This window comes from Heterocephalus glaber, unplaced genomic scaffold (genome assembly GCF_053883595.1).
Source record: "Heterocephalus glaber isolate CG9 unplaced genomic scaffold, H.glaber_assembly_v1.0 deba00001104, whole genome shotgun sequence".
Lineage (NCBI taxonomy): Eukaryota > Metazoa > Chordata > Mammalia > Rodentia > Bathyergidae > Heterocephalus > Heterocephalus glaber.
Window position 1 is genome coordinate 167,325 of NW_028258193.1, and position 27,280 is coordinate 194,604.

At 40.3% G+C, this 27,280-nt stretch overlaps 1 protein-coding gene and 1 long non-coding RNA gene across 8 annotated transcripts in view; both read left to right on the plus strand.

The window, feature by feature from the left end:
- Positions 1–6,868: 6,868 nt before the first annotated feature.
- Positions 6,869–27,280, plus strand: part of Fbxo25 (F-box protein 25) — a 51,030-nt gene continuing 30,618 nt past the window's right edge. For 2 of the 7 annotated variants that reach the window (XM_004869551.4, XM_021248166.2), the window contains exons 1-2: positions 6,871–7,310; positions 14,295–14,435. In XM_004869551.4, coding sequence (XP_004869608.1) covers positions 14,302–14,435 — 134 coding nt within the window. In that variant the 5' untranslated portion in view covers positions 6,871–7,310; positions 14,295–14,301. Of the gene's footprint in view, positions 7,311–11,559; positions 11,612–14,294; positions 14,436–27,280 lie in introns of all 7 variants that reach the window. The other 5 variants (XM_087210068.1, XM_004869547.3, XM_004869550.3 and 2 more) reach the window with 5 other exon arrangements.
- Positions 14,442–25,599, plus strand: LOC147828394 (uncharacterized). Its single transcript, XR_015450848.1, has 2 exons — positions 14,442–19,418; positions 20,671–25,599. It is a non-coding gene; the product is annotated as an uncharacterized LOC147828394 (long non-coding RNA).

Here is a 27,280-nt window from a genome sequence, read left to right on the forward strand (position 1 = left end):
TTACTTCTTACCACAACATTGTTACTGTATGGAATGAGGTGCGTTCCACACGTTGCGTAAATATCCCACTAGACATATTGCACTTTTTGTTCCAGAGGAGGGCACACAACAAAATGATTTCCTGTGCCTGGTGTGGTCACGGTCCAGAGTGTCCCAATGTTTATAGAAGCAAGATTCATAACAGCCAAATCTATATCAAATCTAACAGCCAAGCAGTCCGTATGTCCATAAACAGATGAATAAAGGTGTATTAATACATAATGGAACTACTAGACTATAATGAAGGATAAATTTGAGACGTTTGCAGGAAAATGGACGCATCTTGAAAAGATAGTTAAATAAAATAAGTTAGACACAAATTTAAATACCATATGAGAAACTCAAAGTACAAATAAATAAAAAAGCAAAATAAAAGATCGACAAAAGGCACTAGGGAGACAGATCTTTCGGAAATGGGAAGGGGGCCAAGAGATTGAAGGGGGTGGGAGCAGGGAAAGGGGACATAGATTTAAGATGTTCATGTATTTGTACCAGCTAGCACAGTAAATGTAATTATTTTGTATTTCAAACATGTACTAAAAAATTAAAATGGGGGAGGAACTCTAAAACTGGAAAGAAGGGGGAGAATGGGGAGGAGATGAGGATGAGAGCTGTAATACGATGTATTTAACTCTCTTGAGAAGATATTTAGAAGGGGAATATCTGGGTCAAATGGAATTTCTCTTTTTAGTTTTTTGAGAAATCTCAACACTGATTTCCATAGTCGTTATACTAGTTTACATGGCCACCAACAATGTAGGAGGATTCATTTTTCACCACATCCTCACCAGCATTTGTTATTGAATTTCTTAATGATTGACATTCTTTCTGGAGTAAGATGAAATCTCAGAGTTGTTTTAATTTGCATTTCTGTAATGGCCAGCTGAACAATTTCTTATGTATTTACTGGACATTTGTATTTCGTATTTTGAGAGATGTCTGTTAATTTCAGTTGCCCATTTTTTGATTGGGTCTTTCATCTTGGGTCTCTATTTAGTTCTTCATATATTCTAGATATTAGTCCTCTGTCTGAGGTGTAGCTGGCAAAATTTTTGTCCCGTTCTGCAAGCTGTCTCTTTACTCTGTTATTTCCTTTGCTGTGCAGAAGCTTTGATATGGTCCCATTGGTTGACACTTGGTATTATTTCTTGTGTGATTGGGGTTCTGTTCAGAAAGACCTCGCCTACAGCTATGACTTCCAGAGTTTTACCTATTTTGACTTCTAGTAGTTTCTATTTTAATATTTAGATATTTGATCCATGTTTATTTTAGTTTAGTACACAGTGAGAGATAAGGTCTAGTTTCCAGCACCATTTGCTAAAGAGGCTGTCTTTCCTCCACTGTATTTGTTGGCTACTTTGTCAAAGATCAGGTACCTGAATGTGTCTGGAGTTGTTTCTACATCTTTCATTCCATTCCATTGAGCCACATGTCTGCTTTTGTTTGGTTTTGTTTTGCCAATAACACGGTGTTTTTAACCACTGTAGCTTTGTAATATAACTTCAAGTCTAGGATTTTGATGTCTCCACATTGCTGTTGTTGCCCAGGGTTACTTTTGCTATTCTTGGTCTCTTCTGATTCCACATGAATTTGAAGATTTTTTTTTCTAGTTTTATGAGGAATGCTATAGGTATTTTGATTGGGATTGTGTTAAATCTGTATATCGATTTTGGAGGTATAGCCATTTTGACAATATTGGTTCTGACAGAATTTGGTACCAGGGAAGTGGGGACATTGCTGTGACTATACCTGATCATGTGGTTCAGAAGCCTCTGGGTCTGGCTTGTGGGAAGAGTCTGGAAATCTTCAGAGATGCTGGCTGAAAAAGTAGAGCTGTAATGCCTTACACTCTACATGATGAGAGACTCTGGCCAGAGCTAGGCATCTGCCCATTTCTTCAAGATTTTCCAATTTGTTGGGAGCACGATTTTTTATGTGTAGTAGTTACTATCTTCTTGATTTCAGTAGTGTTCATTTCATTTCTAACAAGATCAATGTGAGTCTTTTGTCTGTTTATTTATCTAATAGTTTATTTTGTTTATTCTTTCAGAGAACCAGCTCAATTATCGATTCTTTGTACCATTTTTTAGTCTCAATTTCATTAATTTCTGCTTTGATCTTTATGATTTCCTTCATTAAACTAGGTTTGAGTTTGGATTGTTGTTATTTTTAGAGTATCTTGATGTTCATAATTAAGTTATTTATTTGAGCTCACTCTTTTTTTTTTATAATATGAGCATTGACTGCAATAAGCTTCCCTCATAGGACCGCTTTCATTGTGTCCATAGGTTTTGGTATGTTGTTCTGGTATTGTTGTTTGATTCTAGAAGTTGTTTAATTTCTTCCTTGATTTCTTCAATGACCCATTGATTACTTAGGAGTGTTTTATTAACTCTCCATGTATGTGTAAATTTTCTGCGGTTTATTATATGACTTTTAGTTTCAATGCATGATGGTCTGATAGTATACATTGGGTGAATTCAGTTCTTTTGTATGTATCTAAGTGAGCTGTGTGGACTAGTATATGACCTATTTTGGAGAAGGTTCCATGCTGCTGAGTTAAATGTACATTCTTTTATAGTAGGGTAGAACACTCCGTAGTATCTATTAAATCCATTTGTTCAAAGGTGTGGTTCCACTCTGATATTTCTTTGTTGATTTTTTGTTTAGTTGTTTTATGTGAAAGTGAGGCTTTGAGGTCACCTACTATGACTGTGCTGGTGTTTATTTCATTTTTATGTCCAGCAGTATTTATTTTATGCAGTTAAGTGCTTCAATATTTGGTACATATATATTTACAAGTGTTATCTCTTCCTGTTAAATTATTCTCTTAACTAGTATGTAGTGACCTTCTTTGCCTCTTCTGATTAGTTTTAGCTTGAAGTTTATTTTGAGGGTAACGTTGCAACCCCTGCTTGTTTTCAGAGCCCTGGTACATGAAATATTATTTTCATTCCTTGATTTTTAGTCTCTGGATTTCTTTTTGGATTAAATGAGCTTCTTAAATGCAACAGACTCTTGAATTCTGCTTTTTGATCCATTCTGCAAATCTGTGTCTTTTAACTGGGGAGTTGAGGCCATTTATATTGAGTTATTTCTTACAGGAATTGATTTATTCCATTTTTTCTGTTGATGACTCCTTTATTTTTCCTATTTTCATGGAACTATTTGACTTATTTAATGTATACATTCCATCTGAATTTTTAGCTTTGTTATCTCTGTCTAGGATATTCTTGAATACTTTTTGGAGTGATGGTTTGGTATGCATGTAAAGCTGTTCTCTGTCATAGGATGTCCTTATTTCTCCATCTATTTTGAAAGAAAGTTTTGCAGGATATAGTAGTCTAGGTTGTAAGTTGTTTGCTTTTATATACTTCACCGTAGTCTCTACTAGCCTTTAAAGTTTGTGTTGAGAAATCTGCTTTCATCTCAATGGTTTTACCTAGTATTTTCCTGCCAGAGAGACTTTTGAATGTGACACATGTGGGAAAGCCTTTGCCCAAAAGCAGCTTGTCATTAAACATCAGAACACCCATACTGAAGAGAAGCTTTTTGAATGTAATGATTGTGGAAAATCTTTTAGCCAGAAAGAAAACTTCCTTATTCTTCAGAAAATTCAAATGGAGAGAGACCTTTTGAGTGCAAAGAATATGGGAAAGTTTTCATTCAGAAGTCAAATCTCATCAGACACCAGAGAACTTACATGGGAGAGAAGCCCCTCATATGTAAGTAAGGAGTGTGGGAAAATCTTTATTGGCAAATCAAATATTGTTAAGCATGAGAAAATTCATACTGGAGAGAGAAACCCTTTAAACGTAATGAATGTGAAACAGCGTTTGTCCAGAAGTACCTTATAAAGCATCCAAACATGCACATAGAAGAAAAAAAACTATGAATTTAATGAGCGTAGAAAAGCCTTCTCTCAAAGTTCATCTCTCACTGTGCTTGTGAGGATTCATTCAGGTGATAAGCCTTATGAATGCAAAGTATGTGGAAGAGCCTTCTCTCGGCATTCATCTCTCACTGCCCGTGTAAGAAGCCAACAGGTGGGAAGCCCTATGATTGTGAGCATTGTGGGAAAGCTTTCTCCCAATTCTCAGCTCTAACTCTGCATTTGAGAATACACACAGGTAAGAAACCTTATCAGTGTAGAAAATGTGTGAAAGCTTTCAGCCTTTTCAGAAGTCACACCGCATCACACACCAGAAAATTCTTATTCATTAAAAAATCTTCTAGTGAAAAAATAATACACCTCGAATTTGCATTTCAGAGTGCATCAGAATAGTTATTTTGAAGCAAAGCACCGCCAGTGAGATGAACTACAACAAATACTTAAAAACTTACAGGACACCAACATGCATATTGAAGACAGAGATGTTGGGATGATGAAACGACCGTGCCCCCCCACAACAAAACAAAGGTAATGCTATACTTCAGATGCAGTTCCCTAAATTTGGAAATAGAAAATAGAGGCCTGTTACCGCTCTCAGCATAAGTCTGAAGATCTTCATCAGTATAGTAAGAAAAATAAGGTGTAAGTATTAGAAAGAGACAAAAGCAGATGCAGAAATTCCTGTTAAGGACAGAGTTGCAGTCCTATGACTAAGTCATTAATTGGTTAAATGAAGAATCATATATAGTATGTACATTATACTATTGAGAACAAAGAAATGGTCAAAGGAAAGCTCCAACTTGATGACTTTGCTTTTATTTGCATAACTCTTACACACAGTACTGGAATGTATAACAGAACACAAAACTACATACAGTACAGTACAATCAGTAAAAATTACAGGACTGTATAAACAAGGTGTACTGTACAAAAAAAACAGGCTCTATAAACGAGATGTACAGAACTGTACCAAAAAACAAAAGAACACAGGTCGTAAGTCCAAGTGGCAGGTAGTAAGTCCAAACAAAGTGCCTGGTGGTAACTTAACAGTCGTTAAATAAGTAACTCATTAAACGAGGAATATCTGTATATGGTCATCTACAAATAAGAAGTGTTTGTAACAGTGACTCAGCAGAGCAGAAGAGTCCAGATAGAGACCTAAGCATTGATAACAATTTGAAACATGAAAGAGATGCCATTAGGGGATAAGGAAATAATAAGGCTTTTAGAAAATATTTGGAGGTAATTTGCTCTCTGAGAAGGAAGAATAGACCATGAATTATGCACAAAAGTAAAATCCACAGGGATTAATGACAGAAATATGAAAAGCCTATATACTAAAATGGTTATCACCTTGGGAGTAGGTAAACTATTCCCTTTAACAAATTCAAAGATACATAGTAGTGGGGCTGGGGATTTAGCTCAGTGGTTCTGCCGCCTGCCTTGAAAGTGCAAGGTCTCAAGTTCGATGCCCAGTACAAAAAAAAAAAAAAAAGTAGTTCTACTTGTATGTATGCTCAGGAAGAATGTACCAGGAAATTTAGTGTCTTGAATTTTAGTAGCCAGATGTTGGAAGCCAGACTCTTGCTAGAGGTGGCCAGTGAAGACTGGAAAGGGAAAAGAATGAGTGCAGGACATGGGGCGGGGCTTCAACTTTTTATATAAATATCTATTTCTTTTAAACTACAAATAAGTATATGAAGATACTGGCTATTATGGATTGTAGTATTATAGATAGATGAGCTAGGTAAAAATACTATAGGCAGTCAGATAGGGAGGGCTAAGTCCTCCAGAGGGCCAGGACAAAGGTGAAACACAACAGCTGCACATTGGCTGAAAACCAGGCCTCGAGAAGGAGACAAGGGCCTGGGATTTAGCTCAGTGGTTCTGGCACCTGCCTGGCAAGCGCAAGGTCCTGAGTTCGATCCCTGGTACCAAAAAAAAAACGAGATGAAGACAAGATGTCCAGACCCACATACATCTTCCAAGAACTGGGCTTAGTGAAGTACAGATAGGCATCGACCGCCCTGGGGGTGACCAAATACCGCTGGACCCACCACCTCCTAGAAGACTCCTTGTTCTTTCCATCCACGCTTGCTACGCGACTTGCTTCCCAACTGGACCACCATTACCTAAGTGACTGTACTGGTAAATTTACTGGGTGTTCATGGCTGTGGCCCACGTTGTACCCACGTGGGTTCACCCTATAAAACTTCTCTGTAAAGTAGGGTAGTTGGGCTACCCACTTGCACTCCTCCTGCCCCTCAGAAGCATTCCTATCAATAAATATCTTCCTACTTTTAGCCTCCGATGTTCCTAGGACTCATTCTTCGATTTCTAGAGAACTTGGTGTATCATACAGTTAACAGGTTAGAAGATATAATATTTCGTATTTCATGAGACAGTAGTATATATCTTCTCCTATTTTTTGTACTTTTCTGTATTTTTTAAATTTCTCAAAGAATGAGGGGTGAAGGATATGAACTCTACCTACAGAAGTCACGTTGTAATGGATTAATTCCCAAATACTCAACTTTATAAAAAATTATTTCTAAATTTTTATCAATAGTAAATGGACCGCACTCTATGTAATATGAAATTATCTATTTATTAAAATTAAAACCGACAAAGTAAAAGCATGTAGAAGCACTATTAAAATAAGTACATCAGAAATAATTTACAAAAATTTTTTTCCAAATACAAATATCTTCTTGCCGTGTTCCAAATATGAAAGCACTCGTCGTAAAAGGGAAAATACTAAAATTAAACATTTATACATATAATAAACATCTGTACGTAACATCAGACTGTTCCAAACATTTTGCAAACGCCAAATCCTGTAAGCTCAGGGCGCCCCCAGAGTAGGAACTACCCTGCCCGCGCGGCTAGGGGGCGACCGCCTGGCCGGAAGTCTGTCCGGGGCGCACCTCCGGTGGAAGGCTTGTGCTCACGCCCAGTTCCGAGCTGGTGAATCATCCCATCGCGCACGGACACAGCTCCTCTAGGGCGTTCCCAGAAAGCCCTACAATTTAAGATCAGCGGACAGCAGGCTCTGGGTTAGGCGACACCACCCGGGTCGCTGACAGGGCTGCAGACGGGATCTCCAAGCGCTGGCAAACTTAGCAGTCCCCAACTCCTGAGGGGCGGGTCACAAGGCCCCTTATTCGCGGCGCCCACGCCCGCGCTTACTGCGCACGCTCGCACGGAGGCCAAGGAGACCGGGTAGCAACACGCCTCGCGGCTCCGCGCCGGCCAATCAGCGCGGCCGAGGGAGGAGCTTGTTGGACTCCCGGGAGGCGGGGAACGACTTCCGGCAATATTGCGTTTGCGACGCCTTCTGTGTACACCCAGGTCGCTGTGCGTCAGGTGAGGGCTACAGGTGAGGAGGGGGATCGCCGTGTTTCCCGGAGAGGAGGAGGCCGCGGGCACGCGAGGTGTGAGGGGTGGTGAGGGGTCCTCGGGTCTGCGGGAGGGGCGGGCTCTGGAGGGGAGTGCCCTCAGGCCGTGCCCGCGGAGCCTGAGCGCTCGGCCCTGCCGCCTCTGTGCACCTGGCCTTCTGGCGCGTCCTCCTGCACTCCTGGGGTCTCCGCGGGCCCTGGCTAGTCCGCTCCCTCTCGACCCTGCCCCCCCCCCCAGCGCCTGCAGCCAGGCGCAGGTCTCTTCCAGGGGGTCTGCCCTCCCGCGCCCTTGGCCTGGAACACCTGCCAAGGCGCGACCCCTCCTTCAGGCCGCCAAGGGCTTGCCTGCTGCTTCTCTGGGTTCTTCCCTGTTGTTTTTCTCGCAGGTGACCCTTGAGGATTTTGCATCTTGGGCTCATAGCCCATTTTGACCTTTCCAGTTGAATTCCATCTCCACCCCTGGGCCATATATATACACCCATTTTGAGCTCAGCTGGGGAATCCAGAGAACGCTCTCCCTAAAGCTCTTTTCTTTGCCAGCACCAAATCCTTAGCATACAGCCCTGAACAGAAAGAACATGTTTTTTCTTACTCTTTCCTGATATATTTCCCCCTCCCCTTCTGTGAAGTATCTGTAATTATCTTTCAAGCCTTCTTGGTGTAAATCTCATTTCTGACGTTCAGCTTGCAGTTTACAATTTTTTGATGTCCTTTGGGATCAGATTTGCCCACACTTATAAACTATTTGATCCTAAATTATGTGCCTTTAAGTTGTTTGGAAATATTGTAAGAAAAAAAGAGCAATAAAAAAAATCAAATGCTTACCAAATTGAACACCAAGCACTGTTTCTTATTCCAGTACAATGAAAAATATTTTCTCAAAATTCATAATGAAAAAATAAAGAGTAAAGGGGGAAATAAATTCCTTTACCAACATTTTTCTCTGAGTTTGAAGCTGCCTTGCGATTTTCATTATAAGGTATTTCTTTTTATACTATATGTAGCTCTTACTTTATATGCTTAGCACTTTTTGTTTTTCCAGTAAATTATATTTTGCTTATATGGCTGTATAAAAAAATAGACCGTTTTTGAGCAGCTCAGGTTTATTAAAATATCAGCTACTACTGAGTCTCCACCCACTTTGTCATCAGCTTTTATTGTTTTTGAAGACCGACTTAACTAACTGCTGTTAAGTACTGATTATTCCATTTCTTTTTCATCTGACTTAAAAACAAATAGTGATACACATGTAGCCTTTTAAAATGTATTAGAGTTTTGGTTTCTATCTTGTTTTTCTCGTTTTAGTGCTTTTATATTTAGATCAGTCCTTGCTTTAGAGATCATATTGGTGACAGAAGTTTTTCTTTTAAAGACCCTTGTGATTTTATGGTATGTTTTATTTTTTTTCCAGTCTGGCATCTTTTAATAGTGTTTTCAGGGATTGCTGTTGTAAACAGTGATTAAAGTTTCCACATACTCTCATTCCACCAAACTCTTTGCCTCAGTGTCCTTTAAAGCGGAGATTAAACTTGTAAAATGAGAGTATTTCTTACCTTATAAGGTAATATGAGGACTGAATGAGAGCATACATTTAAATTGTTTAGAGTACTGTCTACCTCATACTAAGTTCCAATAAATATTTGCCATTGCTCTTCTCAGGAAAAAGTATGCTTGTTGAAGGAAAGACATTTCTTGTTTGATTCAGATTGTTTTATGTCAAGAGTGTCCACCAGGAAATGAACTTCATAAAGTCTTGTTCTCCTGCAGTACCCCACCCTCATGCCCTGTCATATAAACTGGAAGCTAAGAGAGATTTAAAATAATTCAGCCCCATGTGCTCTCTGTCATAAGTTAGTATAAAATGTGCTTACACAGAGTGCAAATTACACAAGCTATGTGACAACTGAGGACTCCCTTTGAGTAGTTGCTCCTGTGTATTTTCAAGAGTACAGTAATTTCTAGCTTTTTGTTCTTGCAGATTCCTAAGATGAAGATACTTTTGATTAAAATAAATTTATAAAGCTCTAGCAATTCATGTCTTCAGGCTGAGTATATAAATTTGTGTAAAACATCGTGGGTTATATCATTCTACATATTTAGTAACATTGTTTCCTTATTTGCAAAATCAGATGCTCAGAATGGAAGTATCTTTTAAAACTTGATCCCCTTCCCCTTTGAGAATGGGGGGGGGAGGTATAAGGGATGTAAAAAAAGGAATTAGAATGTGTTATGTACAAGTACCAACTCCACACAAGGAATGTAAACATATACTATAAACATGTACTAATAAACTAAAATTTAAAATAAAATTTTACATAGTAAAACAAACTTGAAAGGCCTTTTAAATTGCAACACCCCGCCCCCTTTTTTTTTATTGAATCCAGGGTCTCACACATGCTAGGCCAACACTCTATGACTAAATTTTCAGCCCTGTTATTGTTTTTACATAAATCTACTTCTAGAGTCTGTCTCTTAGTTCATGAACTCTACAGATTATACTTTAAAATAAAACTCAGTGTGATTCAAAGAGCATACCATGACAAATCTGTGAAATACACACTTCTACAGAGGATTTGAAACATCTGGGGCATGAGCTTATTCTGTTTCCATGATCCATTCTTTACATTGCACTCCTGCCAATCCTTAAAACAGCCGAAAAATTCAGACCAAACTATATTCGTTTCCCACCAAGTTGTTAAAGTCAAAATGAAATACAGTATGTATAGAGTTGCAAAAACAAATTGGTTATATTATTAGAAATGTCACAGTAGCTCTTTATTTTGCATAAATACTGTCAAGATTGATTTTGAAGTCAGGAGATAAGTACTAAATGAGGAGTGGGCATATTGTCTGTGTAGATTGACTACAATATTTGCATGTCATCAAGGTTTAAAATAATTTGTTAGCCAAGGACACAGACTGCAAAGGACATGAGTAGTAAGGGTGTGTTGTGTAAGGAGATTTTTTAAAAAATACTCTTCTCCCTTTCGATCGATTGTACAAGCCCTATAAAATGGTCGTTTTCTAAACAACACTGACATGTTGCTCAAAAACTTGTAGTTATTCAGAGAACAGAATTCATATACCTTGGATCCTGAAAGTTTTCCATGACCTGAGTTTGGTCATCTTATCTGCCAACTCCTCACCCCCAAGAGTTCTCCATCTCTGCCAATTTGTTCTTATTTTTCTCAAAATTGTCACATACATTCTGGCCTTATACTTTTCACCCATGATGGTGACTAATATTCCTTTCCTTGCCTTTCCATTTGTGTAAGACCTTAGCATGTTTTAAGTCTGAACTCAAGTCCTCTTTCTCCTCAGAGCCTTCCTGGCTGACTTGCCTTTTTTCTATTTACTAGTATTTTCTCTGTTTTCTTCATTATTCTTTTTCCTACTCATTTGGAATTATAAGATTGCATGCATACATGTGGACACACACATTAACACATTATATTACACGTTTATGGGGCTTTTTGTGTTTTTGTTTTATTTTTAGATCCTTGAGGGTAGGGACTTCTAGTTGGTGCCCAGCGTTTGTCACTGAAGGAGTCCTTTTTTATCACTAGTAATATTTTTCAGAATTACCACTTGATTTTTTTCCTGAATCAACAGTTTCAGTGGGATACTGAGATATATTTTGGTTACCACATGTAGCAGACATCCCTGCCCGGTACTAGCAGGCTATAACTGGCACAGGCTTCTTGCTTTCCATAATTTGGCTATATTGTTTTATATCAGGAGTCACACCAAAGACCTATGTGACTCAGATGGTCATGTCAGATGGCCGACTGGGCAAGTATAGCTCCTCCCCCAATAATGGTTGCCACAGAAACCTAAGACCTGATCTGTGAAATGGCAGGGCTCTGCTGAGTTATGTGCAGCTGAGGTCAGCATGACCACAATTAAAATCCTTCCCTGAATTACGGCTTCTCACTGACTTGATGGGTTGCTGGCTAATTGCACCTGGTCCCGGTACCTGTTAGTTCTATACAAGCAAGATAAGCAGTGTCTCCTCCTTTAGAGCCCTGCTTGGTGCCATCGTGCCAGATGTTTGACACCATATATTTCTAAATGTCTTCAAAACATACCCTGCTCTCACTTTCTTCCCATGCTTGTGACAGTAAACACTGGATGTCCTTGGGGACCTTTGTCTTTGCTGCCCAGTGCAGCACTGATCAGGCCCAAGACCCATCTTTCTCCAAATCTTGTTTCTTTCTTTATTCTTATTAGCTTCGTGTTGTATTGCCTCATTGGAGACCAGGATCCACGGCAGAGGTCTCTGGTAATGTCCCCTTCTCCATTCCCTATAAGCCTACAGTCCCTATGGCCGTGTTTCTGTAATTTGTATCTGATGAGACTGCCGTCACATGTGAAGCAGGCATTGTCTCTTCCTCGTTCATCTCTTGTGGGGGTGTTTTCTGGCCTACATATGAATGTTGTTGAGAAAATGGATTGACTGGGCATGGGTGGTGGTCTTCACATTTTGCAGTGGTCTGTATCTGTGAAGCAGGTCTGTAAGACAAGACTCAACCACAATGTGGTAAGATATAAGGATCATTTTTAAAGTATCTTTAAGAGCAAGGATTTAAACAATATGTGACTGAAAAAGAAATGTTCTGACTATAAATTAGTTTAACAAGGTTGTGAGACCTTCTTGATGTAAAAAAAAAATTACTTCAGCTTATGTTTTACATACTGGTGTAGGAACTGAGATCTGGAGTGGACCCATGTTGAAGTCTATATAGTTTCTTTCTGAATTATTTTGAACTCTTCAAAGATAGTGTTAATACCCATTTGATAGCCTGGTTTTTATTAATTACTCAAAATATAGTTGGTGGTACTTAGACACTTGAGATTTAGACTCTGGAATCTCTCAAGTACTCTCAGTGATATAATATGTATCATGAAACACCTCAACCCTGTTTGTGTGTGTGTGTGCATGCGCGCTTATGTGTAATTTTGTTGTTTTGCCGTGTTAGAGATTGAATCCAGGATAGGAAAAGCCCTATACCATTGAACTACACCCCCCAGCCCTTCCAAGTATACTTTGGACATGCAAGTCAAACATTGCTCTGCCAAAATTATTTTTGAGCAAGTTTTCCACTGCTTTTCTGTAGTTCAACTCAAAAAATGTGTTTTTTTTCAACTTCCAACATGTTTGGATTCTTCGTTTTCTCTTCTATTGATCATTTCATTCTTAAAATATTTTTCTTTTGACTTCCGTCTACCTACTCACCCTGCCTGTTCAGTTTTCTTTCCTGGCTCAACAACATCCGCTTGCTCTCATCTGTTGTATCTCCCAGCCCTCCTTTCCAGCTTCCCTTTCTTGGCTTGTCTTCACCCACTTGGCCCTGACCTGTTGGTGTTCCTTAGGGTCTTTCTTTGTCCTTCTGCATACTCTGAGATTATTTTGATTTCTTGATTGCTCTTAATTCTGATGTTTTTCCTGTATTACTTTCTAGCCTCTGTTTTCTGAGCCATGGGATCTGTGCAAGCATTCATTCATTCAGTAAATAGATGGGTACCTGGCTTTGTTCAAGGTAACTGGGATACAGAGCTGGACAGGTTGTTTTATTTTCTTGGAGGAGAACAGAGGGTAAAAACAAATGATTCCAGATAGCCCTTGTTATGATGCAGACACTATATAACTACAGAGACTGATGGGTTGGAGATCCAGACAGCAGAAGGGAGCATTTGCACAGGGTGGTCAGGGAAGGCTTTGTGGGGAGGGGACATTTGAATCTGCAGTGTTAGCCCTCCCCAAAACTGATTTTTAATTGGTCTGAGATGGGGCTATGCACTTGTATGTTTAAAGCTTTCCAGACTGTGATGTCAATGTATATTAGCAGTTGAAAATCACTGACCAAGAGGACGGGAATTCCAGTCAGTGGGAAGAGCTAGTATCTGAGGTCTCAGCCTTATCAAATTGTAAGTAAACTTCATGAGGGTATAATATCTATTGCATCTTTTTTTTGTTTTTCTTTTTTGTGTCACAGCAGATTGTACCCAGTGCCTCATGCATGCAAGGCAAGCACTGTACTACTGAGCTACATCCCCAGCCCCTTCTTATTTTATTTTTGACAGAGTATCCCTAAGTTTTCCAGGCTGGCCTTGAACTCGAGACCTTCCTGCTTCAGCCTCCCAAGTAGCTGGGATTACAGGCACATGTCACCACACCCACTTTGTAGCATCATTTTTATGTCATAATTTTCATAACTGGATTTTAGTTTATCAAACTTAATAGCATGCCCAAAATGGAAATCAACATCTCCTACCCGTCTCCCCTTTCACAAGCCTACTATAAACTTTTGCAGTAAGAATCTGGATGTCCTCTGTAACTTCTTCCCCACAAAGCCAGCCCATCCCAGAGTGCTGTCTGCTCTGCCTCCCAGTGTTGCTTTAGCCACTCCCTCCCTCTGTAGGTCTCCAGCTCTCTGTTCTCCTTGGTGCAAACCTCAGTTCCTTGTAAAGCTCAAGGCTGATCAAATCACTTAACCTGCAAGTCTCTGGACCCCCTCATTGATCTCAGAATAAAGCCTAATTCCTCTGCCTTATCTGGCCATGGCCACTTCCTCCTGATAAGCCCCATCCCAGGTGGCTTACCTAGTTTGGGCAAATGTAAGTGCATTTCCAGATATGTTGCCTAGGACCTAGCAAGTGCACTCTTCAGAATGATTCTGTAACTCTTGCTTGCTTTTTAGGCAGAAGTTTAGATGTCAACTCTGGTAAGCTGTCCTGACATATGCAAAGTTGAGTACTCACTCCATTTTAACACTTTGGCATGTCCAAAGCACTGTGTCATCGGCACTGTCTCACCACCCATTGCTAGCCAGCATTAATGATGAGCAGGTATCACAGTGTTAAGTAGGAAACTCTTTTGAATGAATGAACAAATGCTCTTAATGAAAGGAAACTTTTGTTAATTTTACATATATATATTTTAATGTAAATTACCTTTTTTGTAGGAGAACCATGCCATTTCTGGGTCAGGACTGGAGATCTCCGGGGTGGAGTTGGATTAAAACTGAAGATGGCTGGAAAAGATGTGACTCCTTGAGTCAGGAGCTTGAGAGAGAGAACAGCCAGTGCACTGTCACTCATGGCCTGTAAGTCACAGCCAGCAGAACGCGTCAGCCTGACGTTTATGGCCTACCTCTTTTCCATAACTTGCAGTTTTAGAGTTGCCCGTCAGAATGTGTGGTGTATGAAGTGAGTTATTCAGAATGAGCCTGGTGGATTGACTGGTGCTCATAGATGCTTTCTTATTATTTAAGATACATAATCCTTACAGTAATCTGGGAGCTAAGAATTATGTTTAGCCTCACAGTATAGCCGAGGAACCTGAGGAAATTAAAATACACAGTTTTGTCAGCATCTGTCAAGGACATAGTAATAGTGGCTTACACAAGATAAAAGACCTGAAAGTGTGAGTCAGTGTAGTGACATTGCTTGGTAACATCATCAGGGGCTAAGTGACGTCCTGTCATGTTTTTCTGCCACTGTCATCTGCAAAATCGTAGGGGATGTGTCACCCACCGCATCTACATACCAGCTGGGGGCACAGATGAGATAACATGATGCACAAATTACACACATCAAGTCTGTCTTCGCTGCACTGACTGGAGCACTGACCTCAAGCAGGCTGGCATAGTGGTCTGTCTAGTGCATGGCCATGTGACTAGATAAAAATCTTAAGACTGCACAAACAACAAGCAGGGTGCACAGTGGTGGTATGGTTACTGGCAATCTATGCTCAGTGGTAGCTGGGAAAGTGGAGGCTTAGGACAGTCTTGAGTCCTCATCCTCTGGAGCGTTGTGGGTCTAGTCATGGATTTTACTGAATGTTTTTATTTGACATTTGCATGCTTAGCAACTGTGAGTGTGTTGGGCCATCTGTTTTTCTGAAAAGTTTAGCAGCTTTAGACCAGAGACTAGTTTTTGCAGTATTTGAAGCAGAAATTAATGTTACATTTCAGTTACACTGCAGATAGCACATAATATTTATTGAGTATATTTTGGCATTTTTTTGCCTTTCTGAGTTGTATTTAATATTCATATTATAAAATTTGTTTGAGGTTGGTAATACTGTTGTAATAGGGTAATTAATGTTATACAGTTTTGAATTTTCTAGGTGATTGTTGTATTATTAAGTTGCTTTACATTTTGACAGCACATTACTTAAGTTTAAAGTTGATTTAAAGTATAGATAAAAATGTCAGGTATCTCCTGTTATTCCAGGTAGCCACTATAAAGTGTGAAGATTCCTAAAGTCGTAGTTTAGGGTGGGGAAACAAGTTTTTATAAAGCTGTAATTGAAAGATAATTTTGCTGCTATTTCTTTACTTGTGTATTTTTTCCTATCATCCTGAACATGTTTAAATGTATGAGAACTGATTTTTTTGCCTATGTACACATAGAATCAAAAAACCCAGTCCAGATGTGTTAATGGCTCCAGCCCGTATCCCCCTTCTCTGAATACGCACTCTCTTAACCCCTTCAAACTTCTGTACAAATAGCATGCCAAGAGGCACCTCTCTGCCCGATGAGAAAGGTCCACATGTCTTCAGTAAGACAGGAGATATTACACAGCAGTCACACTGCCCTCATGGGGCACGTGGAGGGAGGATCCGGCAGCTCTCTCCTGTCTCCAATTGCCTCAAAAGTTGAGACCTTTTCTTTCTTTCGTTTTTTTTTTTAAATTAATTTTATTGGTACATTTTATTGGTACATTTTAGATATACAATTCATTTACATTTATCATTGGGTGTTTGTACCTGTACATGATGTATCTTGGTTCTTATTTCTTCCCCTTTACCTATGCGTCCTTCACCCCCTCCACCCTTCCCTATTTACACAGACTTCATTTCCATTCTTTTTCTTTTCTCATAATTTTTCCTTTCCCTTCTTTCTTTTCCCCTTCCCCTCCCTTCACCCCTACCTCTTTGGACCTTTTTTCCTATTTCAAATTATCATTTATTCATTTTAATAATTTTAACCCTTGTTTACACTTTCAGTTTCTCACACTAGTGGAACTATTTGGTATTTACACGTGTGTCCTATTTATTTCACTTAAGAGTATGGCCTCGATATGCATCCATTTAGCTATAAATGACTCTAGTTTCTCGTTCTTTATGGCTGAGTAGTACTCCATTTTATTAAAAAACCACATTTTCTTTATCCAGTTTCCAGTTGGTGGGCATTTGGGCTGCTTCCAAGCTTTAGCTATTACAAACTTTGCCTCTGTGAACATGGGTGCACATGTATCACTGTGGTAAGATTCTTTTAATTCTTTTGGGAAGATACCCAGCAGGGGAATAGCTGGGTCATATGGGACCTCTAGTCCTTGTTCTTTGAGGTATCTCCATACTGACTTCCACAGTGGTTGCACCAGTCTGCACTCCCACCAACAACGAAGAAGGGTTCCTTTCTCCCCACAACCCCACCAACATTTGTTATTGGTTGATTTCTTGATAGCAGCCATTCTTTCTGGGGTGAGGTGGAATCTCAGTGTTGTTTTCATCTGCATCTCTCGAATGATGAGTGATGTTGAACATTTTTTCATATATTTGTTTGCTGCTTTTACTTCTTTGAGAAATGTCTGTTCGTTTCAGATGCCCATTTTTGAATTGGGTCTTTGAATTTGGGGTGTCTGATTTTTTTCAGTTCTTTATATATTTAGATAGTAGTCCTTTGTCTGAGGTACAGCTGCTAAAAAATTTTTCCCATATTGTAGGTTGTCTGTTAGCTCTGTTGGTGGTTTCTTTTGCAGTGCAGAAAGTTTTTAATAAGATGAGATCCCAGTTGCTGATTCTTTCTGCTAGTTCCCGTGCTGCTGAGGTTTTGTTCATGAAGTCTTTTCCTATGCCAGTGTCTTCCAGAGTTCTGCCTAACTTATCTTCCAACAAGTTTAGTGTTTCTGTCTTAATATTTATATCTTTAATCCACTCTGCTTTTCTCCTTTGTCCTCCTATCACAGTGCATATCAGGATCTGTGGAGGGCCACCCAACCAAGACTGCAGTGGGTGTCCAGTGCTTGCTTCCTTCCCAGGAGGAAAAGCTACTTAACTTTGAACCTAGAATTGAGAAAGAAAATAAAACCATGTGTAACCACCATTTCTATTTTCTGTTACTGGGAATTGAACCCAGGATTAGGCAGGTGCTCTGCCATTGAGTTACATCTCCAGCCCTTCAACCACCATTCTAAGTGGTTCAGTAAAATAGCCTTATCTTCCTCCATGTGTCTTTGAGAAACAGCACTTCCAATTCTTTTATTTGGAGTGGGCTTTCTAAAGTTAGAGCAATTGACATAGTAAAAAACCAGTGTAGGTGACCGAGATTTTGTGTTAATCTTCTTTTTTTGTAAACATGCATGAAATAGACCTTTATTAGTGTCCTCTTGTTTAAATTCACCTCATTTTATAGTTGAAAGTTCAGACAAAATAGGTAAGAAATTGTACAATTCATGCAGCTGCACATTCGTTCAACATCATGATACTGCCAAAGCCAGTGATGATGCAGCAGATGTTAAACCCTCTTCTGAATACTTAGTTCTTCATTGAAGAGGTGTTATCCATTGGAACTTATGAAGTGTCTTTCTGCGGAGCACAGCATGACACTCAAAGTTCACCTCACACCCCTCTAAGGCTCCTTACTCATAAGCTTTGGATGCATACAAGGGAGGAGGGAGCAGCCAGCCCAGATCCAGTGGAAATGGCCAGCACTTGCCAGGCGCTGATGTATATGCAGCTAGCAGAGAGTCAGGGCAAGCAAGAGAGCAACACACTGACTGGATGAACAGGAAGGGGGGCTCCAAGGACAAAGGGCACTGAGGTTGTGGCTGCAGGAAAGTGGTGCCAGGTAAATAGTTGGCCTTGACCTCTCCAACACAGTGTTGCTGCCACAGTTTATAGGTCTTTTTGTTTTTTGTTTGTTTTTGGTTTTTGATTTTTGAGACAGATCCTCCTGCCCCAGCCTCCCAAGTGCTGGGATTACAGCCATGCACCACCCACAGTTCATGTTGGATGGCAGAGCTTGTACAGTTGTGTTGAGGAAAGCTGTGAAGCAGAGCACCAGCACCTAGGCACTGTCTGTCTGTTGTCTGCCTCCCTTTCCTGTGAGATATCAGGCATGGCTGAGGGTATGCAGAGGTCCTTTGTTGCCCTTGTGAAGCCGTGGCTTAGGAGGCCTGTGCTCAGCCGTGTGTGTCACTTGGATCCTGGGGGGGGGGGGGGGGATTCTTTCACATTGGTTCATTAACTCCCTCTTACCACAGTATTTTTGTTTAAATATCATTAAGCACTCTTATTTTCAAGGCTTATTTTGTGTACTTGGTTTTCTGTGGGTGTAAGCACAGGGGTTGCCATCAACTTAGGGCCCCTCCAGCATTAGCTTCAATTCTAGTCCTGATATAACTGTGTTCTATGAAAGTTATTTTTGAATCATGGATCCCTCAAGGGCAAAGACAGAAGAAGCTGTGCTGTTGATTCCTGCCTGAGAATGTGAACATGGTCTCTGGCAGCACTGAGAGGTCAGAATTCACAGGTGACAATAATTGGCCACCAGCCATTCTCTGTCTGGTGAGTTGGTGAAACTTGTCAAATGTGTCTCACTGTAGGCTCTGTGGAGTCTTGTTACAGTTTTCAGTAAAACCCAGATGACCTTCCATGTGTGTATGTGTATATGTGTGTGTATATATATGTATGTGTGTATGTATTTTGTGTGTGTGACTACAAAGAAAAATACAAGTAACTGTTGTAAATGGTTTTAATATGACACTCAGCAAATACTGCTTCAGGTAATATTTATTGCTGATGCTATTTTTTCTTTTTTTTTCCCTCTATGCTAGGATTGAACCCAGAGTTTTGTACTGCATATGCTAGGCAAGCATGTTATTGCTTTTTTAATTAATGATTTCTTTTAGACTGTAAACTACTGTCTCTGACTTTATTTTACTATCATCTCTTCCCCAGACTTATGTTTGCTGTCAGTTACAAATGAACATGTGCTCATTGTAAATGGACAGCAAAAACGCCATGCATCCCAGAGTGTGTAAGAAGCAGCCTGAGGTTCTCAGCTCCTGCTCTGTGCAGGTAACCGGCGGCATAGTCAGTCACCCGGATGTCAGGGCTCCTGGAGAATCATGGTCTTTTTCTCCACTCCAGCCCTGCCACTGCAGGTGGTTTCCACGAGTCCACTGTGGGATTCGTGGCTGCTGACTTTGGTGCTGACCTCTTTGTTCCCATGATTTCTTCTCTTCCCTTGGCTGTCTTGGCATGCCCCTCAGTGAGTTCAGGCATGACAGTCTTACACACAATCACTTTAGTCCAAGTTTCCTGACAACCACCTCATCTGCTGACTTGATTGTCCCACTCTATGAAAGTCTCTTTCACATCTCGTTTTGCCAGCTACTAGTCCATGATCCCTTGTTTCAGCGGCACCCTTGTCAGTATCCTACTTCCATACCAGTCTCTCTTTTTTTTTCATATGATTTAATCTGGTTCCCACCCTACATCAGCCAGCTCATGAGCAATGTCTGAGTCACTTAGTCACTTTCTCACTGTTGGAACAAAATACCTGACACCCACAAGTTAAAGGAGGTAAGCTCACAGTTTGTAGAGATTTCAGTACACAGGTGGCTGGCTCCAAGGCAGGGTGGCATGGCAGAGGGGAATAGCAGGGGAGAAATAGTGCATGGTAAGGAAGGCTGGAGGCAGGAAGCAATCAGCCTGCTTTCCTCATTTCCCTCTATATCCTATCCAGGGTACAAGCCTATTGGCTGGTGCTGCCCACACCTAGGGTGGAGCTTTCCTCTTCAGTAATCCCATCGCCGATGACTATGCACAGCCAATCAGTGGACTAATCCAGTTATCACACCCATAATCTAGTACCACACACCCATGATCCAGCTACCTCCAGAAAGCCCCACCTATGCATGCATGAGGCTTTGGCGGGGTGGGCACGGGACACGGAGATACAAGGCATAAGACACAACAGAAAGATCCTACCATCTCATGCTGGGGCCCACTGACTTTTCCCGCCACATTCCCACAGGCGCTTATCAGGTCATTCAGTAGATAGATAACTTGGACAGTTGTTGGCCATCTTCTATGCTCTGTGGATCAAGTGCTACCCTCTTTATGGGCATTGCCTCCTCCTTTTCCACCAACTCTGGGTTTTTGCTCCCTACACACTTCACCAGGAAATCTGATGCCATCAAGCTCATTCTTAGAATTTAATAGATTTTAAATTTTCCCTTCTGTTAACTATCCCAGATCTTCATTAATTTTTCCCAGACAAATGGAATGTTCTGGATCAACAGCTCTTTTATTAAAACCCTCACAGTGACCAGTGAGTATGTTGCCCTCTGCCCCAAGATCAACCCTGGGATAGAGCCGGTGGGTCTTTCCTGTGAGAATGCAAGGAAGAGAGCTGACTTCTCTGCTTGTGGGCCGGAAACAGATGGGCGTAAGTCCTACCTAGCCTGACTAGGTAGGTAAAGTACTTGCATGAGCCATACCTGGACACATCTCTGGTTTCATAGTGTTACATGCTGGTGTATGCCTGTTCTGTCTGCAGTGTTCATTATGCTTTTACTCTGTGCTGTGAGTGCCAGCATATTGCATAAATCAGATGAGAACCTGTGTCTGATGGGGCTTGTATTCTCGAGTGGCAGGTGGGCAGGAACAAAGTGAGTTTCCTGTGGAATTTGTTCTGTGTTATTCTTGGAGGTAAGAATGCTGGGGCCGGGTGGTGGTATGTGAAGATGTGAAGTGTAGCTTCCCCTGAAGGCATCTGTGGACAAAACCTTAGGCATTGAGAGCTGAATGGACAGAGGGACCTCTGAGGGGAGGGGAGGAAGTACAGAGGCCTCAGGGCAAGAGTATGACTGGCACATTCAAGGACAACAAGAGCTTCCTTATGGTGGGGCAGGAGGAGGCCAGGCCCAGCTTTGAAGAGCCCATTGCCATAGGAAGGACAGCTTTCGCAGGGTGAGGTGGGGGCCCGGTTTTGAGCAGGGCAGTGGTGTATTATATTAAAAACATTGCCGAGAGGCAGGACAGAACATGGGCTAATTTTGAGAGGCTGGTGGGATGCTCTCCATGAGGAAGAGTCATGGCTTGGAGAAGATGGAGGTGGTGGCATGATGAGGGGTTTAAACCTAGTGGTTTATAGGATTTGCCGACACACTGAATACAGCGAATATGGTCCAAAAGCAGTGGACTAAGAGACAACCTACAATGTGGGAAAAAAATTTCAGCAACTGTATCTTAGACAAAGGCCTACTATCTAGAATATATAAAGAACTGAAAAAAGTCAGACCCCCCAAATTCAAAGACCCAATTCAAAAATGGGCATCTGAAATGAACAGACACTTCTCAGACAAAGAAGTAAAAGCAGCAAATAAATACATGAAAAAATGTTCAGCAACACTGGTCATTCGAGAGATGCAGATGAAAACAACACTGAGATTCCACCTCACCCCAGAAAGAATGGCTGCTATCAAGAAATCAACCAATAACAAATGTTAGTGGGGTTGTGGGGAGAAAGGAACCCTTCTTCGTTGTTGGTGGGAGTGTAGACTGGTGTGACCACTGTGGAAGTCAGTATGGAGATACCTCAAAGAACTAGGACTGGAAGTCCCATTTGACCCAGCTATTCCCCTGCTGGGTATCTTCCCCAAAGAATTAAAAGAATCATACCACAGCGATATATGTGCACCTATGTTTATAGCAGCACAGTTTGTAATAGCTACAGCTTGGAAGCAGCCCAAGTGCCCACCAACTGGAAACTGGATAAAGAAAATGTGGTTTTTTTATAAAATGGAGTACTACTCAGCCATAAAGAACGAGAAACTAGAGTCATTTATAGCTAAATGGATGCATATCGAGGCCATACTCTTAAGTGAAATAAATAGGACACATGTGTAAATACCGAATAGTTTCTCTAGTGTGAGAAACTGAAAGTGTAAATAAGGGTACATATGGATGAAATGACACTAACATATTTCTCGGATTGTGTTTCCATTGTGTGTCATATGACTGTATCGAAATTTAAATTAGGGAGAAGTTTGGCTTACATGGAGTCTGCTAACTAACTGGAGTTTTTTTCCATATCATTATTTGTTCAGTGTTGGTTTTGGGGATCTTTCTGAAACAAATCACCAGAGGTGGTGTCTTGTTGAGATGCTTTTTTAAGTTATATGGAAAAATGTTTAAGTGCTTTTCAGTTTTGTTTTGGTTGAGTTCTACTGTATTTGAATATTATTGTATTTTTTTCCCCTTGCATTGTTCTTCTTTGAATGGTTTTAATTTTTTGTATGTGTGTGTGTTAGATAATAAAGTTATTAAAAAAAAAAAGTAGTGGAGAAGGCTGGTGTTCGGCCTGAGCCACTGAAAGGCTGGGTTCCTGTGAACTACAGTAACACCTAGGTTCTCAGGTGTCTGTGCCAGGAGCAGAATTACCAGATCACAAGTGCTGCATCTCCATCCCTTTCTATTGAGCTGATGTTGGGGTGTGCCATTATGTGTTCATCCCCCCTCTTTGCATTTCTTGGAAATTGTGCATATCAACTCATGTCAATTTACCTTGTTCTTTGTATTGATGGTATTTCATTATTTGGATGTAGTCTGTTTACCTAAGCTTCCACTAATAACAGTTTTTCCCATTAAGTGTATTGGTACATTTTAGATACACATTATGATCACATTAGTCTTTGAGAGTTTGTACCTGTACGTGATATATCTTGGTTCTTGGTTTTTCCCCATTCCCCTTCCCTCCCTTCTGTTTTTTTCTTCTTTTCTCATATATTTTTCCCTCCCTTCTTCCTTTACCCCATCCCCTGTCCCTATTTCCCCTTCCCTTTTGGACCTTTTCTTCCTATTTTACATTATCTACTATACATTTTGGTCCTCATGTACACTTTCACTTTCTCACACCAGAGAAATTATTAGGTATTTACACGTTTGTCCTGTTTATTTCACTTAACAGTATGGCCTCAATGTGCATCCATTTAGCTATAAATTTCTCTAGTTTATCATTCTTTATGGCTGAGTGTAGTACTCCATTTTATTAGAAAAACCCATATCTTCCTTATCCAGTCACCAATTGACAGACATTTGGGGTGTTCTGAGATTAAGCTATTACAAGCTGTGCTGCTATAAACATGGGTGTGCATATGTTGCTGTGGTGTGATGCTTTTAATTTTGGGGGGAAGATAACCAGCTTGGGAATAGCTGGGTGAAATGGGACCTCTGATCCTAGTTCTTTGAGGAATCTCCACACTCATTTCCACAGTGGTCACACCAGTCTGCACTCCCACCAACAGTGGAGAAGGGTTCCTTTCTCCTCACAGTCCTGCCAGCATTTGTTATTGGTTGATTTCTTGCTAGCAGCCCCTGTTTCTGGAGCAAGATGGAATTTCAGTGTTGTTTTCATCTGCATCTCTCAAATGACCAGTGATGTTGAACATTTTTTCATATATTTATTTGCTGCTTCTACTTCTTCATCTGAGAAATACTATTCATTTCAGAAGCCCATTTTTGGATTGGATCTTTAAATTTGGGGGGTGTGATTTTGTAAAGTTCTTTATATATTTTAGATAGTAGTCCTTTTTCTGAGTAACAGCTGATAAAAATTTTTTCCAGCATTGTAGGTTGTCTCTTCACTCTGTTGGTGGTTTCTCTTTCTGTACAAAAGCTTTTTTTTTTTTTTTTTGGTACCGAGGATGGAACTCAGTTCCTTGTGCTTGCAAGGCAGGCAGTGGAATCACTGAGCTAAATCCCCCACCCTGTACAGAAGCTTTTTAATAAGATGAGATCCCAGTTGTTGATTCTTTGTGCTAGTTTACATGCAACTGAGATTTTGTTCATAAAGTCTTTTCTTACACCAGTGTCTTCAAAAGTTCTAGCTAACCTATCTTCCAGTAGGTTTAGTGTTTCTGTTTTAATATTTACATCTTCTTAATATTTAGTTCTAGTGTCACGACATTACTCTCCAAAATCCTGTGCTAGTTTAACGTTGATCCATTTCAATTTTAGTTTAGTGCCTGGTGAAAGATATGGTTCTGCTGGGGATTTAGCTTAGGTGCAAGGTCCTGAGTTAGATCCCCCGGTTACCCCCCCCCAAAAAAAGATATGGGACTAATTTTAATCTTTGGCAAGTTAAAATTCAGTTTTTCTAGCACCATTTATTAAAGAGGCTATCTTTCCTCCAGTGAGGGTGTGTGGCTCCTTTGTCAAAGATGAGGTGACTTAGAAAGTCTGGAGTTGTTTCTGCATCTCCTAATCTGTTCCATTGATCCTTGGGTCTGTTTCTTTGCCAGTACTATGCTGTTTTTATCACAGTAGCTTTGTAGTATAGTTTCAGGTTGGGGATGGTGATACCCCCTGCCTTGTCTTTGTTGCCTAGAATTGCCTTTGCTCTTCTGGGTCTCTTCTGGTTTCAAATGAATTTTTGGATTGTTTTCTCTAGTTCTGTGAAATATGCTGTTGGAATTTCAAATCGGGATTGCATTGAATCTATATAGCAGTTTTGGAACTGTTATATATGATCATTTTCACTATATTGGTTCTTCCTCCCCAGGGACAAGGGATGTCTTTCCATTTTCTGACATTCTCTTTGATCTCTTTTTTTAGAATGCTGTAGTTTTCAAAGTAGAGGTCTTTTACTTCTTCTGTTAAATTGATTCCTAGATATTTCATTTTTTTGGATGCTATTGTGAAAGGAATTGTTTCCCCAATTTCTCTCAGTGAGTCTGTTGTTTGTGTACAAGAAGGCTATTGATTTGTGAGTGTTGACCTTGTATCCAGCTACTCTACTTAATCTGGTTATTAAATCTAGAAGTCTTTTGGCGGAGTTTTTTGAGCCTTCTATATAAAGTATCATATCATTTGCAAATAATGACAGTTTAACTTCTTCATTTCCTATCTTTATTCCTTTTATTTCTTTAATAATAGCATTTTGGTTATTTCCTTTTCATTATTTCTGACACTGTGGCATCAGTGATACTATGTGAATACTTAGGAAGTCTAAGGTCGAAATAGAATTTTATATTTTTTTATTTCAAAAATCAAACTTTATTTTAAAATTAGTTGCAAAAGTAAGATATGTCTTTTAAAAAATAAGCAAAGAGGCCCAGAGATTTAGCTCAGTGGTTTCACCGCCTGCTGTGCAAGCGCAAGGACCCGAGTTCGATCCCTGGTACCAAAAAAAAAAAAAAGCAAAGAATCAAAAGACATATAAAGAACATTCCAATCATCATCCTCTACCAAACTATCCCTTCCACTAGTATACTTCTGAGGTAATTTTGATAACAGAGTGTATCCTTTAACATTTTTATTCATGCTCATGGTAGAATTTTATATTTAAAGTTCCAGTGTCACCACGTTACCCTCTAAAATCCTGTACTAGTTTATACTTTGAGTAGTAGCATACAAAAATTCCCATTACCTCCACTTCCTGCGAAATTCGCTGTAGATCAGAGTAAGTTCACACTGCATGAGGGGCGGTTGCAGGAGGGAGCCCACGTTGAAGTGCGTGTCTGTGCTCAGTGGTGCCCCTGGCTGTGGCTTCAGCTGCACTGGGGAAGGACTGCTTTTTCTTCACCTAGGGTACCAGCCCTCCACCCCCGGCCCCGGCCCTGCCATTTGCTACTTTTTTTTTTTTTTCAGTAACCTGAAGTACACAGGTTTTTATGGATTGTTGACAGCCTTGTCTTTGTCATTACTTTACCTCATTTTGGTCTTTGACAGTTTGGTAGAAGGAAAACAAATTTTATTTCTTTGTTTATTAATAAGAGTCTTGAAGGAATCTTTTTAAAGAAATTATATTTACCCTGTCAGTTCCCAGTTACAAAAAAAAAAAATTAACTGGGAATAGTTCATTTACAAAATACTAGAATGGTTGCAGTGTGTGTTTTGCATCCTCAAAGGGATCAATATTCTAGTTAAGGTTTCCTAGTTATATTATCTATAATTTTAAATGCACTTTTAGACTCTAAGCATGTGTTTGTTTACTTTGACATTGGTTTCATCTGTGTGTTAATTGGGGGGGGGAGCTTATACTCTGTTGGTGCCACCCAACTTCCCCCTTGTATTGGCAGAGTTGTCTCTCTTTGAAGTCCTCCGTGCCCTCATTCCCACCCCAACATCCTTCTTCTGGGCTTCCACAGACAGGCCTGGAATAGGTGGCCTGTACACCATCTCACTGGCATAGTAGGCACCAGTCTTGGACTTCTATTTGAGCTGCTAGTGAAGTGGGTTCCCCTTCTTATATGTTCTATGTTGTGATGAAGAAGACTTAGGTGCTCCAAGGCACCCAGAGGAAGTGTAGCTGATACGGGCTAGATCCCTGTATTCCCTGTATCTTGTTTGACCATAACAACAATGGGCCAAGGCTCTTTTCCTTTCGTAAGTAGGTTCCCCTTTTGTGTATACCAGATTGGATTCAGTTTTTCTCACTTGAAAGTATTCTAACTGATGTGGTCTAACTGATGTGTACATCTCAAGTTGAGTTTAGGTTATCTACTGGACCTTCAAAGTCTGATTCAGCTATATATATATCCCTATGTCTGTGCTTTATTGGTTCTCTGGGTATCTTAAGAATACTTCTGGCATTGCCTTTACCAGGTTTTGATTATTTAAATACAATATTCCCACCAAACAGTGACCTTTCCTGACTCATCTTGGAGCTCTTGCACCCCTGCATTGCCTCTTGAGCCATTAGATCTTGGGGTTCTGACCTGGATGAATTCAGAAGCTTGTTCAGTGTGGAGTCTGGCATAGATCAAAGACAAGCTATCAAAATTAGTTTGGTTTGATTGTTGACTTATTTATTTATTTATTTATGTATGTATTATTTATTTTTTTGGTACCGGGGATCAAACTCGGGTCCTTGCGCTTGTGGGGCAGGCGGTGGCACCACTGAGCTAATTCCCCGGCCCCCTGACTAATTT